The sequence below is a fragment of the Parus major genome, chromosome 7 (assembly GCF_001522545.3).
Source record: "Parus major isolate Abel chromosome 7, Parus_major1.1, whole genome shotgun sequence".
Lineage (NCBI taxonomy): Eukaryota > Metazoa > Chordata > Aves > Passeriformes > Paridae > Parus > Parus major.
In genome coordinates, this window is record NC_031776.1 from 17,881,560 (window position 1) to 17,898,565 (window position 17,006).

Sequence of the window (17,006 nt, forward strand, 5' to 3'; positions counted from 1 at the left end):
GGCATTCCATCTGAGACTTTAAGACTGACTAAGCTCAAAAATAGACATCTTCTGCTCCTATAGTTTTGAAAATGTTTGCCTGAATATTGGAATGGGCTTAGTAAAGTAAAATCAATGTCCTCCCTTCCTTGTCTCCATAACTTTTGAACTTGCAATCCTTACTCTAGTTTGTTCTATTTTGTATAGACATTGGCCCCCAAATTCTGGCCTGAAGCACAGTGTTAAGAATTCTTACAGAGTGTATTATGAAGAGGAGACATAATAGAGAAGAACCTTTTAACAGATGTATTCACAGTAAAAGATGCACTGGTGAATGATTTAGAGAGGGCACAGAGTTTATGACAAATGTCAAAATGTTTCAAAGATTCACTTCATTATTAAGCAGGAAATAACACAATGTATGTGAAATCGCTGCTAAAAAAGAAAAGAAGTCTCTTTAAACTATACTGAGCTGAAAACAGGGTTCATTATAGAAACACAGATAGAATCTTAATTATAGAAGCAATTGCATAGACTAAGGTTCTGGCTACCCAATTTAGGAATCACAATGCAAGTATTTAAGAGGCTTAATGTGCCTGCTTCTATTCAGCTGTAGATAGCAGCTGGCTTTGGGAGTACTGCAGCTAGGGATGTTGTGAAGAAGGGTTCATAATGAAGGATAAATTAAGTAATTTCCAACCAATTCATTACATGATACTTACATGCATTGTCAGTCATTTTTGACCCAAGTGGTTAGCCTAAAATCTGGAATTTTGAAAACTGCTTATACTAAGAGATTTTGTTGATAGTCAAATATTTGCTCCTGCACTCCTTTTTATTTACCAAGGATGTATACCTGTTTTCTTAAATACAAAAAATCAAATGAGAAAGCTTTTTTGCTCACAAAATCCATTCTGCAGTGTCTTAGGTGCTCAGTATTTTGTATGGTGATATGTACTACTCCAGCTTTAGTTCTATAAAGCGCTTTACATTCTTTTATTGTGAATTAAGAAGTCAGCTCTACATTTTGCTTTGTCTACAGTTTCTCTAGAGCCCTTTATCTAAAGTACAGGCTGAAACATTAATGACAGATGTTGGTCCACATGAAAAACCCCAAAACAAAAAATATATTTTGGAGTTTCCCAACTCAAATTTTACAGTTTAAGATAAAAGAGCAGTAAGACAGGAAAGCAAATGTACACCTTGACAGTACTATCAAACTGTCAGAGTCTGCTGAGGGATGTTTAGAACAGCTGTTGATGAAGACTCTTCTAGAAGAAATCAGTACTGGAGAAAGCCTTACACTAAAAATCCCCTGTATTTAAAAATGCATCATATATTAAATCCTTTAGTTTCCTGTTCTGAACAGGGTCCCATTTGTTGAACCTGACACAAAGGTCCTTCTTGGAAAAAATTCCAGACCTTTTTTTATAGGCTTTACAGAGTTATTGCAAACACGTTGAACATTAAAAAGAGAAATTACACCTGGCCTGACAGATCTGACCAGGCAGAAATGCCAAATGTAATTCTTGAATATCAGGGATAAAAGAAATCCCTGTGATGGTTTCATCCACAGTATTTGATTTTATAGCTTTGGCCTTCATAGATTTGGTTGTCAGAGTAGAGGAACAGTTCTAAAAGCCACAAGAAACAGAAACTGCCTTTGTACCAAGGCAGAGTTACCAGAGAGTTGCCTCTCCCAGAAGCCAATTATCTTCTGCATCCCTAAGTCCAGAAGAGGAGCTTTCTGAAACCAGGCAGTCTATAAACACTGCCTTGGGCTACACATGTGCTATTACTGTGCTTTTCCTCTTTTGCCTAACCTGCAACACGTGAATAGGGTGAAAGAGGGAGAAATACAAAGGTGCTAGAAGGTCGTTCTTTACAGAAAGAAAGAATAAAATATTATTACAGGGAATTTGAGATAAGTAGGACAGATACTGCAGTCTGACACAAGGATGATCTGACCCCATGGACTATACAAGTTCACTAGACTCCTCTTTCCTGCCCACAGAGCCCCAGCTCCCTGACAGCCCTGCTAAGTGCATTCATTAGTCACAGAAGGGCACATTCCTCCATCTTCTGGACAGCTACAAACTAAGCACCATTAGCCTCTTTCCAGCCATGCTCGAAACAATACATTGCTAGCTCAGAGAAAGCTCAATCTGCTTTAGCCTCAGGAAAATACCATTTTAGTCTTTGTTATATTTTTGAATTGTTTTCATCCTGACATATAATATGAAATATTCCACGATTATACATTTCTGAAGTTTTTTTTAGTCCTCCCTTCAGAAAAAAAAACCCAACAAAACCCCCCAACAAAACCAACATTCAACTCCCTGTCCTTTATCTTTTCTTGTCCTGAGAAGTCTTTTGTGATTAATTTTCTTCTGCCTCAGTAGCTGATAATTCCTTTTCCTGCAAGTATTAAGTAGAAGGATTCTATCTTCCACAACAAGGAAATGTATTTTTTGAGCTTCTGCTGGTATTTATCACATCCCTGAGAAAGCAGGAGGCCTCTCCTTGTGAACATTATTTATTTTTGGATTAGGTTTGGGAGCTTGAATACAATAAAACAAACTGGTAATGTAATAGATGCCATGGGAGTGGCAATCCTCAAATAATGGCCTTAAAATCCTAGGAAGAATACTAGTGGGTAGAATTATTCTGTGGGCAGAGTTTGTTAAAGCCAGATGACCGTTCTCTTAATGAGCTCTTGCGTGAGGGAGCAAATAAAATTGATTAAGTAGAGAGAAAAATCCTAGGATGTAATCAGATCCTGTAAGCCTAGCCAGAAAGCAGTTTCAACTCAATGCAGCACCCTACCTTTCTCCAAAAAAAAATTGGAATTTCCGCTCTCTCACATGTACTAATGAGAGCAGCTAGAAGCTGGAGCTTAGGTTTATCTTTCCTTTGCTGGCTGTATGTGTGCTCTTGGCACCACTTCCAAAGAGGAAATGCTAAAGCACTTCCTGGGTGAATTAGCGAAACCAATGAGTTATAGCATGAGAAAAAGTGCCAGAAGTCATTTTCACAGCTACCTAGGTATGTTAAACTGAGTTAAAGAGCAGTTTATGACAAGAATCACTGTCCCTGGAAAAGCATCAGTTTGATGTGGTTTCCATTTCGCTGCAGGCAGATGGAACCCTCCCTGCTTTCTGCAGTGTCCCAAAGGCAGCAGCTGAGGATGTCACCCATGTGTTGAGCTTAAAAATCAAATTAGCAGTTTGTCATCAGAAATCACTGCACTGAAAGCCAAATGACACAGAACAACGCTTTCCCATAATGCTGTCAAGAATGATTCAATGGCCCTTGCTAGTGCCACCTGATCAGATTCATTTCTCAGCAAGCACAAAGTTTGGGAGACAAGGGCTGGTGGGCCCAGGATGTGCTGGAATATCTTTTTATTTATTTTGAGATGGGATTTGCAGGTGTCAGTGCAAATGACAGGACTGGTGATATAGTACCACTTGGAAAGACCCAGCCAGTTTCTGGAGCTGCCCCTTTATTCCTGCTGGCACTGACTCCTCTTCTAACTGTTCTAGGTAGATCACTACTAGACCCAAGGGGTTCAAGTCCTGCAATACCTCCTTGAATGTATAGACCAGGTTTTATGCTATAACATACTGTTAAGAGTGTGGTGTCATTCACAGAAATGACTGAACCTTAACCATGAGGGCTTCCTTCTGACTCATGGGATAGTGTTGAGTGTGATGTTAGAGAGAAATTATGTACAAAGCATTAGTTAGGACTTTCAAAGATGTTTCTGGAAGATGCTTTATTTGTTTTCAGGGACAGACATCACCTACCAGGTGTATTTCTTTGAGTGTCTTTTCTTCATGTGGTGTCGGATTCAGTGAACTGTGGGATGTTACATGGGGCTTTTAACTTCCAAAACAAACTTGGATATTGTCCTAGGCCCAGGCACTTCTGGAAGAGGGTTTTGGGCCAAGAATCTGCTAAGGAAAACAACATCAAGGATAGAAAGAGTTAAATGTCTGAAGAAAATTGAAAACAGATGAACATTTGAATGTTTTTCCTACTTAAGTCAGCAGGAAGGGGAAAAATTGCGGTCACCATGAAGAGGCTAACAAACAGAAGCACAGAGGAAATTGCTGCAGCCAAGAAATGAGCAGAGGAAAGGCAGTTTACCCACTGGTTTTGGTGAAAGCCACAGAACTGCTTAGAAAAGGAACATAAGAGTGCTGCAAGAGCCAGAAATTGCAGGCTAAGGCCCAGATCCAGCAGGAGCTGGAAGAGGTACAGGCTCACAGCCACAGGCCTGCATACAGGAAATTCTCAGATCCAGGTCTTGGATCTCACCCATACATCTGTGTGCTGTTTCGCTGCCCTGGCCTTCTCTCCAACTGCTTCTTCCTACTGCTTCTCTTCAATGACCACTGAAAGCCCAGTGGGAAACAGGAAATCTGCTGACTGGGGACCATTGACACAAGCTTTACGGCTGTATTTTTTCGTATTAGAATATCAAGGACAATGGGTCTATTTCCTGTATGGCCCCATTTTGTACAAGCCTATTTTGTCCTTTAAAATACACAATGTAAGATTTGTAGGGGGTTTCTATGTCATCTCAGTTTGTTTTATCTCCTTGTACTTTCCCTGGTAAAACTGGCTACTCCCTTTTGCTCAATCTTTAATATGTCCCTTATACAGAGACTAAGATGGGAAAATGTGAACTAGAAAGTAGAAATTATAAAGTCTTCTCAGTGCAAAATGAAGTCAGAATGCAAAATTACACAGACATCCTGGAACAGTGAGTCTTGTTACAGTTCTTCCTTTTTTTTTTTTTAAATACACAACTCATGACCAAACTCTGCCATAATGAGAAACAGATATTAAGAGCTCTTGAATTAATTACTGTAATATGGGTAACAGTTTAGATAATCCCACTCAGTCAAAAAGCAAACAAAAGAAAAATGCAGGTTAGCTTCTAGTTGCCTTAAAAAGCTATGATTGCAAACTGTTCAGTGCAAAGTGTTAGCAAAGCTGTTGAAACAAATCTAAATACAACTACTTTAAGAACACCAACAACACAAACTGACTGTCTCAGTCAGTACCAGTCATTCATGAAGAAGTCCAAGCACATAAGGCACAGAAAAACCTGTCTCCTTCCTCTTCAATAATTTCATTGTTCTTAGAGAAACCCCTGACCCTGTATAAGAGTTTTCTAATGGTTAACCCTTATCAAAAATATTGAGATGATAGTGGGGGATGATTTTATTTCTCCATTGTAAATACACAATTCAATTCTTTATCACCTGTGAGATATTTCCAGCATGTTTAGTATTATATTTGTTCAGGCCAAATAAATATAAAAGACTAATAGATCAATTTGAAATTTGATTCTTCTGATATCTGCAAAGAAGATGAAAATATTTAGTCTCCTTTTACACTGGATCTCTGTTTGTTGGTTAGGGTTGGGGGATGTTTATTTGTCTTTAGGGGGATGTTTTGTTTTGTTTTTTGTAGGTCTCTAGATTTTAAGGTGGTTTAGATTTGATGACTTTGCTAGTCAGGTCTCCCTCCTAACTGCAAGTGGAATAATCTATTCTCACTTCCAGCTATATACTTAGGCTTCACCATCACATACAGAAGGAAAATAGGAGACACCAGGTATTAAATATATCCTCATTCTTCATTCTTAGAGATATTCGAAAGAAATCTGGACATGATCCTGATTAGGGGCCTTGGACAATATAACCTGAGTATTCACACAGGAATTACTGCGCCCACCATTCTTATACATTACCTGCAGCTGTGCAGCTGTACCACAGCAGCAAAGTTTGGCAGGGTAAAGTCACTGGATGTTCAGCCATGAAGTATGACCCTGAAATAGCTGGAAACCAAGGTGCAGACTGACAATAGGGATGCAGAGCATCTCTTGTGATCACCCTGACCTTATTTTTCCCTAAACTACTTTTTTCTTCCTCTACAGTCATGTCCCTTTTAGAACCAGGGCAGTACACCTGGTTCTAGTTCATTCAGTTTCATCCTAGTTTTCCTCTACGTAGCTGCACTAAAATTCAATAGCATTACACCAATTTTTTTAATGTTAGGCTCTAAGCTACCTCTTTATTCATGCTGTTAGGTCTTGATCTGTTAGAGAGCCATTAACAGACTACAACATAACTGCATAAATTAAGAATGTCATTTATCAACAGTTTCCTGTTTTGTTGTTTTTGTTTTTAAATAGCAAATCAACTAAATCCCAGGAATTACAGTCAACTGCGAAACAATTGCAACCATTACTGAACCAGCTAAAAGCAGTTCAACAGCTGCATCTTATAAAATGTTACCAAGTCCAGAGCTCTACAAATAACACAGGCTCATAAAACTAGCTACAATTACAATGTGACTTATAGAGCATGGATAAATACAGAAGAAATTATAAAGATCTTCAATTTATAAGGTAGTTTAAAAGCTATTTGTAGGATGTAGTGCATAACAAAAGAATGTACAATCAAAATACTCTGGGTAAGATATTTCTATCATTTGATTTATTTTATATGCATGCTTTAAATCTATTATTTTATATTGTTTTCTTCATTTCTTATATAATAACTGATCAAGATATTTGGTCTGATTTTGAGATATACATCCAGTTCTCCATGAGAAGATTCTGCATAACTTACTATGTAGAAGCTTTTCAAACTGTAATTGATTTATTTTAAAAAACAGTCAGTCTGAATGTGACTTAGTTTTAGTTTTACCAAATCACATCTCTCATTCACAACTACAGATAAAAGCCTGGTTTTACAGTATAATAGGTAAATGGGCCTCAATTTTTCTAAATCCTTGGTATTCTTTCTTGTAACTGCTGAACAGCTGCTCAGATTGCTGAATCTGCATTTCAGAGAGCACATCAGACTCAAATCACATAGAATAATCTGTTAGCTCGAATTATTTGCTCTACGAATCTGTTTCTATACAGTTTATTTTTCACTGTTTAACTTTGCCTTTTGCCATTTCAAATTCTTTTTAGCAATGAAACTTGTATTATTTAGCCTAGGAAACGTAACTTGACAGGTATCAACACTATTAGAAAATTAACCTGACTTAACATAGATAAACATAAGTTTAAAAAGTGGGTTGAAGAAAGATCTACCTCTCTGTACAATTCCTCTTAGTACCCTTTGCTGAGTGATGTAGATGGTTAAAAATGTTTCTAGTGCCTGTGGATGTAATGAAAAGATGTTACTGCCAGAAAAACCTTATGCATCTAAAATTATATAAGTAAGCAGCTAGGACTGGTAAATATTCATCTACATTCCTATTTATTCCTACAAAATAACGTACTCTATGTTGGTGCCTATTTAAAACTATATGCAAAGAGCATCACTCAACTGGTATCAAATTATTTCTTGGCTTCAACCAGGAGTGTGCTGTACATTTCCATTCTGCCTGCTGGGCTTTACTATTTTGAAATTAGCCCTGTGTGAATGTTCTTTGGTGAACCAGTTCTCTTTCCCTATTAATTTGTACCCAAGAAACCCTGTTGGGTTTTTTTTCTCATGTTAGAACAACTTCACAATCTGGTCTTCCATTCAAAGCTGGGCATAAGAGACTGGCTTGGCAGCGTGGCACAGAAGCTTTCCTTGTACACTCTCCACTATACGCACATTTAAAAGGATCTATTGATCCATTCACTGGAAGGATGAGAAATATGGAGTGCTGGGAAGACAGATAATATATAAAACATTATTTACTTCTAAAATTTGGTGGACGTCCTATATTTGCAGAATAATTTGTTGTTACAAGCCTTGAGATGTACACTTGTATATGAATTGTGCCTTTTTAGAAATTACCTGGGTAGACAGATGAATTATGTAGCTCACTACATAAACCCTAAACTGAGGGCATGCTCCTAAGTAAGGGTCCTATGTTTGTTTAAGCTCTTTTAACTAAGCGTATTTGCTAAAAAATGAGAGGGGGACAGGCATTCCTGTTGTAAATTCAAGCCATGTACGTTTTTCTGAGAATCCAACAAAATCGCTGTAGTATAATCCAGTGATTTCAGTTCCTTTTTTTGACTGCTTTACCAACCTAATGGAGACAGCTCTGGTCTGAGCTAAGGAAAAAATGAAAGAGCCTTCAAACTCCCCTGAGAACCTCTATTCCACCTCTGGCCTGCTTCCAGTACAGCAGTAATTGTACAATTATAGCAGCATTATATATAGAAAATTAACATGAATTCTTAAGTCGTTCAACAATAGTTAGGCATAATTATTTACACTGTAGTCACAGAATCTGTGAGAGGAAAAAAAAACCTCTAGGCTTTTAGGGAAGGAAAATTGTAGCAATTACTGGCCTAGTAGTTCGTTGATATATTTGAAAGAAAGAGATTTTTTAAACTACTTTTACCTGCAACACGAGCTCTAATGCTGCAATCAGACTGCACGTGCTCACTTCAGGAAGCAGAGGGAGCTGTCTGATGGCAATTACAGCTCTTACAGCCAGAGAGCCAGGTCACAATTAGCAATCTGGGACTTCACATCATAGCTTGCATAAAGACAGGCCTCATATGCTTGGGAAGACAAAAGAAGACCCCTCACATTATACTGTAAGATAAAGCTGGTATTTAATTTGTACCTACAGAATAATTACATTTGCTATGACTGAGTAAAAACTAACAACTACTAACTGATATAGGGTATTTACTGCAGGGAAACTAAACTTGATTCTTTTGTAGTGGGAAAATCCTCCACACCTCTTCTTGAGAAGTTATAGGCTAATAGAAGAGCCATGATGATCAAAACAGTATGAAGAAATATAGTACCCCTGAAACATAACTGAGTCAGGTACAAGTAATAGACTTTTAAAGTGCAACTAAGATATGTGAACACAGTGAGTTATCAGCACACCTACTGGCAAATTAAAACAATGAGTTATTAAGAGTCCTGGTTATAATGTATTAGTAAAAGTAATTTTTTTCATAGATAGGAAATCCTGCTGTAATCAAAACAGCTGTGGTTCTTTGGTTCAGCACTGTTAAACCCAGCATATGGAGATGTCATCCTGCTGCCCAGTGAAGCTGTACTCCTTGAGATAATCAAGAGCTGTGCTAGCGTGTTTAGTGATGGCCAGTGCTGTGCGCCTGGCAGGAGAGTGAATCACCTGGAAGAGACAGTCAATAAGGGCCTCGTCTTCAGAGGCTGCTCACAGCCAGAAAATGCAACAAGGAACCAGAAAAAACCTCACACTAATGGAAATAAAGAGTTTATCTAGTGGTAAGGCTGGATGTATACCCACAAGAACAAATGTCAGTCTTACCCTGCGGGCAGCCTTCCCAAAAATAAAGGAAGAAGCTTAATTGAGATTAATGGCCTTTTTTGCTGAGGCCTGTGGGATGTCCTAATAAGGCAATGTGTTAAACAGTGAATGTAATTTATAATTCATGCAAACTTTAGAAGATATAAATAACATATGACACTGAATGAGAAATGTCTTATGCCTTTCTCATGTTGTTTTTAGAGACACTTTCACCTGTTGGAGTTAAAGTAGGATTCAAGTTTCTGTTTTTTGGAAGGCCAGCATGCCTGCTTTATGCACCAGCACAGTTGAAATTCTTAATGATGTCACAGTGAGCAGACACTGCTTCCAACCAGCTTACACTGTGGTCACAGATGATAGACTTCCATAATCTAAGCTGAAGTAATTGTACTTACATTAGTGTTGATTTTGCCTGTAGTGACATTTTTTCTAGGTTTTCTTGAATGTTAAACCTAGTTTTTCTCCATTTCCTATCACCTTACATCTTTGTGCTCAGTCAGTCGTGACACAACACCTTTCCACAAAAAACAAGGCCAAAAAATTTTACACAGTAATTCCTGCATCAAACCAACTATTCTTAGATGAACCAGACTGATATCCTGTAAAAAAGTATGTAATTTGAGAATTTCATAAGATAGAGGTTTAATGATTTGTATAAACATCCAACACACACACATACATTCAAGGGTAAGGGAAAATAATTTACTATTTCCTTCACTGTATGTTTGTTTAATATTATACTTCAGCTGTCCTGAAAAGTCCTACACAAAACACTCATCATCGTGCAAAACTTAATTTTTTCTGATACACACTGAGTATGTAAGGCATGTACATGTTCTTTTATACCAAGACACATAAATGCACTCACAAATACACATCTCAAGTATACAATCTGAAATAATTACATTCAGATGCTGAACAGAGTACTTATACATAGCAGAAATAACTCAAGGTCTTTAATACTTTGTCTTCAGCTTTTTTCTGTTATCATCATTACGAAACAATGTTCCATTTTTCCTCAGTAGATAGATCTATTAAAGCAGAGAAACAGAACTTTATTTTTACCTGGTCTGCTTATAATCTTCATCTTGCATCTTACCTTTTCTTCTAACTAAAATTTTAATTTTGCTTTGTCCAAAAGCAATTCTTTCTTTCAACTGCTCTAATGAAACACAAATCCCTCTGTGTTTTGCAGCAATCCTTCCTTTTACCCTTTGCTTTCAGACAGTGCTTGCACCTTCTCATGTCTTCCTCACTTAGTTGCTGTTCTTCAGTGAGCAATACTCCCAGTTCATGTATCGTCACCCTCAGCACAACTGTCATAGCTTGCATATTATAAAACACTGCAGAAGAAATTCAGGCAGGTGTAATTCTGTTGACCACAGAGAGCTGTACTAACTGCAAACAGTCTTGTGGTCCTAACATTTTACTGAGCAGTCTGTGCGTAAGATGAACATTCCTTAATACTCAACCACACAATCATCTTCCATAATTTTTAGTGCTTTACATGATGGCATTTGTATGCTACACTAATTGACTTAATAAGCTTTTTTGCATTTACTGTTCTCATGACTAGTTTGTTTCATAAAAGATTTAACTTGGAAATAAAACTGTTCTTAAGAAAACCTATCCCACTTGAAGAATGTTCTACCCTAAAGCAATCAAAATCAAATTTCCTATATACTGTTAAAATCAATGACAGTTCTATGGATAATGCATAGAACAGCAATTAATCAGAATTTATCTATAAAATGAAAAAAAAGAATTATATACTTTTATGGATTCAAAATGCACTCTTATTTTTCAATCTATTCGGTATAAAAAAACCCTAAAATTACTTTATCTCTTACAAGGGAATGGGGGGTTACCCCAAAATACGGTCTAGAATCCAAAGTTTAAAGCACGTTTTTCATATTATGCACAGTACTAATGTCTCAACAATCCTGTCCAAACTGACCAAGGTTTTGTGCTTGTGGTTCTTCCTTAGTCTCTGTTGGTACAAGCTCACATTCAATCCACAATTAAAATTAAATAGTTGCCTTAGCATTTGCCTTACTATTTTTAAGGTGAGGGATAATGTTACATGGCTTTTGTCTCATATTTTTAAGGAAACAAAAGATCTCACAAAAATTATATGAGACAAATCAGTCATTTTTAAGATAAACTTTTATTGAAAAATTAAAACTGCATTGCATAACTTCTTTATAACTTCAACATTTCTTAAACCACAAAACAGAGATTCTGTTTAAAAAATCTCTTCATATTTGTCACCATTCAAAAAACAGATTAAGAGCTTACTCCATGATGATTTTAAAATTCTGGATTATTCCCAAGGCCCCTGCTTCTAGCTGTGTGTGTGTGTACCATGAATGGTATCATCTATCTTCTCTATAAATTACTTTTAATAACACAATCAGAATTTTTCTCATTCAAAATCACCAGCTGCTCTTGATTTTTATCCAGTGGTCAGTCTTTTCCAAATAAATTGTATCAGTTAATATGCACTGCAGCTACCTGTTCAGCTAAGATCTTGCCTATTGTTTAATTCACCCATGCAAAGTTACAGTGATTGTCCGTGTAATTTTAGGGATAAAATTGCTACCTCCAAGTATATTTTAAACCTCTGAAAAACAAAGTTGCTCACCTGGAATTAAAATGCTTCACATTAGTCAATACTTTGAAATATCCATACATCTTAATCTCTCACAGTCAATAGCATATGGATTAAAAAGAAGGAAAGTTCCAGGTCAGCATTAGTCTGAGAAGTGTGGCATATTACTCAGATGGAAATGACCAAATAAGAAAACAGATGAGTTTTCTCACTAATGACTATAACTGCTCTGTTGAAATCAGCTATCCAAGTCAGAAATTAATATTAGCATGGTGCCTGTTGAACACAGTATATGTAATAGGAAAACACCCCAGAATTTGATACTAGAATCAAAAGCTTTGCAAAAATGTAATTGTAGTCATCTGTGTCAAGACACAACACTGCAGAAAAGCAAGATAAATGCAGAGAGTAGAAAGATAAACTTAAGACCTCTGTCTTTAGAGACAACACCTATGCATTAACTGTCTCACTTCCAAAACAAGCAGGAGGAGCTCCATTATTCCCACCTAGCTGCAAACCATCAATGACAATAGGAAGAACATCATGCTTTAGACCTTCAAAACACAAGTTACTCCATGAAATGAAGAAGCAGAAATTTTAGTTAGCAAAACATTATATATGCACTGAAGAGCTCTAGATCTGTGTCTGACTACATCACAGAACTGTCAGGGGCTTGCTGTATGAATGCCAGTCAGCTGTATTATGGTCTTACCTACAGCTTCATGATTAGGATGAAGATGATTCTCTTCATCTAGTTTATATGCATCAAAGAGAATTAACATCTCAGATAAATTAAACTATTATGAGAATATTGAGATGGTGATCTGGATACAGGGTTCATGAGGTTAAAATATTAAAATTAGAGGATGAGGGGCAAGTTAGAGCTTTAGTAATACTGTTATTGACAAGGGAGGTGGAGGAAATCAGAAATTCCCATCTAAGAACCGGTGAAAATCATAAGAACCATGGTGTTTGAGTGGAAGACACAAAATCCTCTAGTGAAGTTAAGTCACCAGTTATATCTCTTTGGATTAATTATATTAGTTCATATTGTTTCCCATGAACAAGAAGGACTGAAAGAATTTTTTCAGTCTTCTGTAACTGCCCTTTGAATAAAGTAAAACTGAGACCAGATTACAGACAGAAGTCTGAAATAAAAATGTGACACGTGCTTCCTCAAAATGAACTTCTTTCTGTACTCTAAGATCAACTCTCAATGAGAGGTCCTCTAGTTTTGATGAATAGCTGGTATCTATAAAGAATGGCATTTAATATTATGGAAGTTAGTACTGAAGTCAGTGTGCATGCCAACTACATCTGTATGCAGGCCTCAGGTCATACAGCATGGATGTTTACACCAGAAAATATCAAGTATTGAATACACAGTAATGCAATAGGCTTATAATTGAGGAAGATTGAGGTTTAAGATCAAGAAGACAAGAAACCAACTACACTGTCTTGAAAAAAATCTAATGAAAGAAATACTGTACTGGTAAGATTACTAGGGAGTTTAATGATATGAAGTAGCAATTCAGATCTGTTTTGAAAATCATACATCTAAAGGTCAGTGACAAATTGACAATAATTTTTAGATTCAACTCAATTTTAAGAAAAGATTTTACAGAAGGTTATGAAAGAGGAATAAGCAAGAGTCCTATGAAAAGCTGGACAGGCTGTGCTGTAGGATACATTTACTGTAACAGCTTCTTTCTTCTCCCTGTGCTAACACAGCCACAAATGTGAGACACCATCCTCCAGAGACAGCCAGTGGGACCCGCAGGATGGAAACCTCTCTTGCCTGTACGTGTCCTTCCACAAGACTGACAGGGGCCAGAGAGACTGTAAACAACTGCACAGCATGACTGTATTGCACTGAAAGTTTCTACAATAATTCAGTTTTATTACTGAGGTGGAGGGGAGGGAGAAAAAGCAGTTAATTACTGACTTGCGAAGAATCACATATGAAAACACTTGGAATTAGCATATTCCATTTATCACCATGACACTAACTCAGTGAACAGAGGATTATTGAATCTCCATTTTGTTCCACTACTCTGTTTCCAGTATGGACTTTTCCACTCAGTAATATTGATTATCTAATGATTAAAATTGATCAAGCTGCAGATGAATCTGGTGTCTATACTTTGAAAAGCCTAACCAGTTGAAATTATTGGGACAAGCTAGCTGTATTAAAAGATACTGAGATTACTTCTGGTTTTAGTTGTTTTATAAGCTCCAAATAGATAGTGAATTCCATTTCACTAAAAGAATGATGTTGGTTAAAACTCCCACAGAATTTAGTTAAAATGGTCACAGAGGTCAGTTCTGAAATAAAATTCAAAAACAGGGGCCTTGGTTAGCAATCAATATTCACTAGAAAAGCATTCAGAACACTGAACAGACAGTCTAACATTACAATAAATAGAACTGAAATTTCTAATAATTCTAATAGATTAAAGGGATCCCATAATTTGATAGTCTGTACACAATGTCAGGATTCCTTATCTTCAATAAAATTATCTGTAAGTTATTACTTTAAGGGCACTAGGATTTAAAAGAAAGTGTCAACTAATATTTTTGTATTTTTTCTTTGGCTCACAAAGACACTAAAATACCATAAACATTATTTAGAACTTCAATAATATATAAATAGGTTACATTACAAACGGAAGAAAATACAAGACAACTCTTCAGCATGGTAAATCTCTGCATATAAATAAGCAAATATTTTGGATACCTACAATTAAACAGTTATCTTGCTGTAAAACTATTACATTTAAATCCCTTTACACAAAGTCATTTAACAATAATATACACAATCTACACAAATTAACCTCTAAAAATACAGCAATAATATACCTGTTACAATGACTGCTACTGTCATCCCCTGATTTGACACTAAAGGGCAAGTACAACTATTTTACTCAAAGGTGCTCTTAGAGATTGCTGTTTTCTATGTGAGAAAAGCACCAACAATAAGATCTAATACTGTTATATGTTTTCTTTAGCTCCTAAGAATCTACATTTTAGAAATGTTTCTGTATGTCTATTTCTGTCTGGCAGAAAAACTTGTAGCACATTATCCACATCAATGTTGTTGAAGGAAAACTTAATTTTCTTAAAGTGGAAAACATGCTGTGGCTTAGATCTAAGTTTATAACCACTTTATATATATATATGTATGTATATATATAATTATATATATATATTTATTTATACTGTACATATATACTGTGCAGAGTTCTTAATTTGCTATTTTAATACTTATTAATTTTCTGCTGCCTACAATAAATAAGACCAATGTAAGAGTCAATAGTACTTCAACTTCAAGATAATACATTTTCCCTCAATAATATGATCTACCAATACATATATATTTCAGTAGCCTATAGTTGTTTTGTTTAAGGATGTCTTAGGAGATTGGAACTTACAGAAAGAGAATTTCCTTAAAACATGTTCTGCAGAACTGGGCTAAAAAAAATAGCCAGTGCTGGAAAACAGTGAATTAGAGAAATAAATAATTCAAGCACTACAGCTCCTGCCCCAATCTCTCAATTTCCTCAATGAGGAAGTCAATGTCAGACTTAGTTGCTGCTGGGTTTGAGATAACCATTCGGAAAAAGTTGACTTTTTCGCCCTGAGGCTGATATCCAACCATGGTGGTACCTGACTCCATCATCAGTGCCTTAATTTTCGGTGCCACCTTTATCATTAAAGAGAGAGAGAGAGAGAGAGAGAGAAAGAGAGAAGAAAAAATTATTCTTTCCTTGTATGTCACAGCAGTTCTTAGTTCAGAAAAAATAATTTGACAGACATTTGTTTTAATAACCAATGTCTATAACAAGAAAAAGCTTGAAAAATTAAATATGTAGGATTGGCAAGTTAAAGGAAAATTGACAACAATGATATCCTTTTTTTTATTATTTGAAAATTAGTAACATCCCAGAGCATTCACTATGTAATAATCTTATATATTAAATGTACATCTCCTTTCTTTGTGCTGAAGATTTTGTCACAATGAAACATTTTCTGCTTCTGTATGAAAATCCACTCCAGACCTTCTTGAGGGTAATGGATGTTTTCCATGAGAATATTACGTATTCTCAAAGCGTTTTTTATGTGGGGACAACAATGGAAATTTTTTAACAAGATCTATGTCATAAAGAATCTTTTTTGTTAGCATAAGCCATAGAAACCTTCCAGTAGTTTTGCAGTACTGTGCATTTACCACAATCTCACTTCCTTGGCTTAATTTACAGGGAATAAAGTTCTGACAGTCTTAATATTTGGTATTGACTAAGTCCAGTTTTTCCATCCAGACCTTCATTCTCTTGCTCTACTCTTTGCCAGGCAAGGTCAGCTGTCTGGCTCTTTTACTGTTTTGTAGAATGCTTTATGATGTCCTCTAACATTAAGCAGGGTCAAATCAAATATTTCGTCCCTCTTGCTGTTTCTTACCTCTTACCTCTATCTTTCTTTATTCTCTCTTTTTTTGGCAATTTCTTTATCTAACATGGGACTGGCTTGACCCAGGAATTTCACCCAGGAATTTCTGTTATCTTCTATTCTCTTTACCCATTGTGATGCAGTCATTAAATCCTCTACAAAATCTCCCAAGTTTCCCCATTCTTCTCCCTTCCCTAACACACACAGACACAAAAGAGCAATTATTTTTGACACCTGTGAAATCATTCTTTTTTTCTCCTGAATGTATTCCATTCCACTTCTGTCTAAAACACTACTACAAAATAACTGTATTTTGCTTCCCTCAAGTCCTGAGTAACATGGTATCTTTTCTGGTGGTGCTTCTGTGATGCCTTCACTTCCCTCTACCATTTCAAATAAAAGTATTCCAAAGCCCTCCAAAGGGTATTCATTTTCACTGAAATGCATTAATGCATTGGCATTTAAAATCAAAATAAATACCTGAGAAGAAACTTAAAGGTTTTCATGTCCCTTACTTGTCCAAGCGTTTTCAAACAATTACCCTTCTTTTTCTCTTGTTGATAAGCTGTCCTATCCAAAAAAGACTGTGATGTCTGTAGGCCTGGCTACTTTTTGGAGGCTTGTAACACTTGTGAGCACAGGATAACTGAATATGTTCTGAATCTGGTTCTATTGGGAAAAC

At 36.3% G+C, this 17,006-nt stretch overlaps 1 protein-coding gene across 1 annotated transcript in view; it reads right to left on the reverse strand.

Moving 5' to 3' along the window:
• Positions 1-9,881: 9,881 nt before the first annotated feature.
• Positions 9,882-17,006, reverse strand: part of GAD1 (glutamate decarboxylase 1) — a 34,440-nt gene continuing 27,315 nt past the window's right edge. Inside the window, exon 17 of the mRNA XM_015635009.3 lies at positions 9,882-15,581. Coding sequence (XP_015490495.1) covers positions 15,408-15,581 — 174 coding nt within the window. The 3' untranslated portion in view covers positions 9,882-15,407. The remainder of the gene's footprint in view (positions 15,582-17,006) is intronic.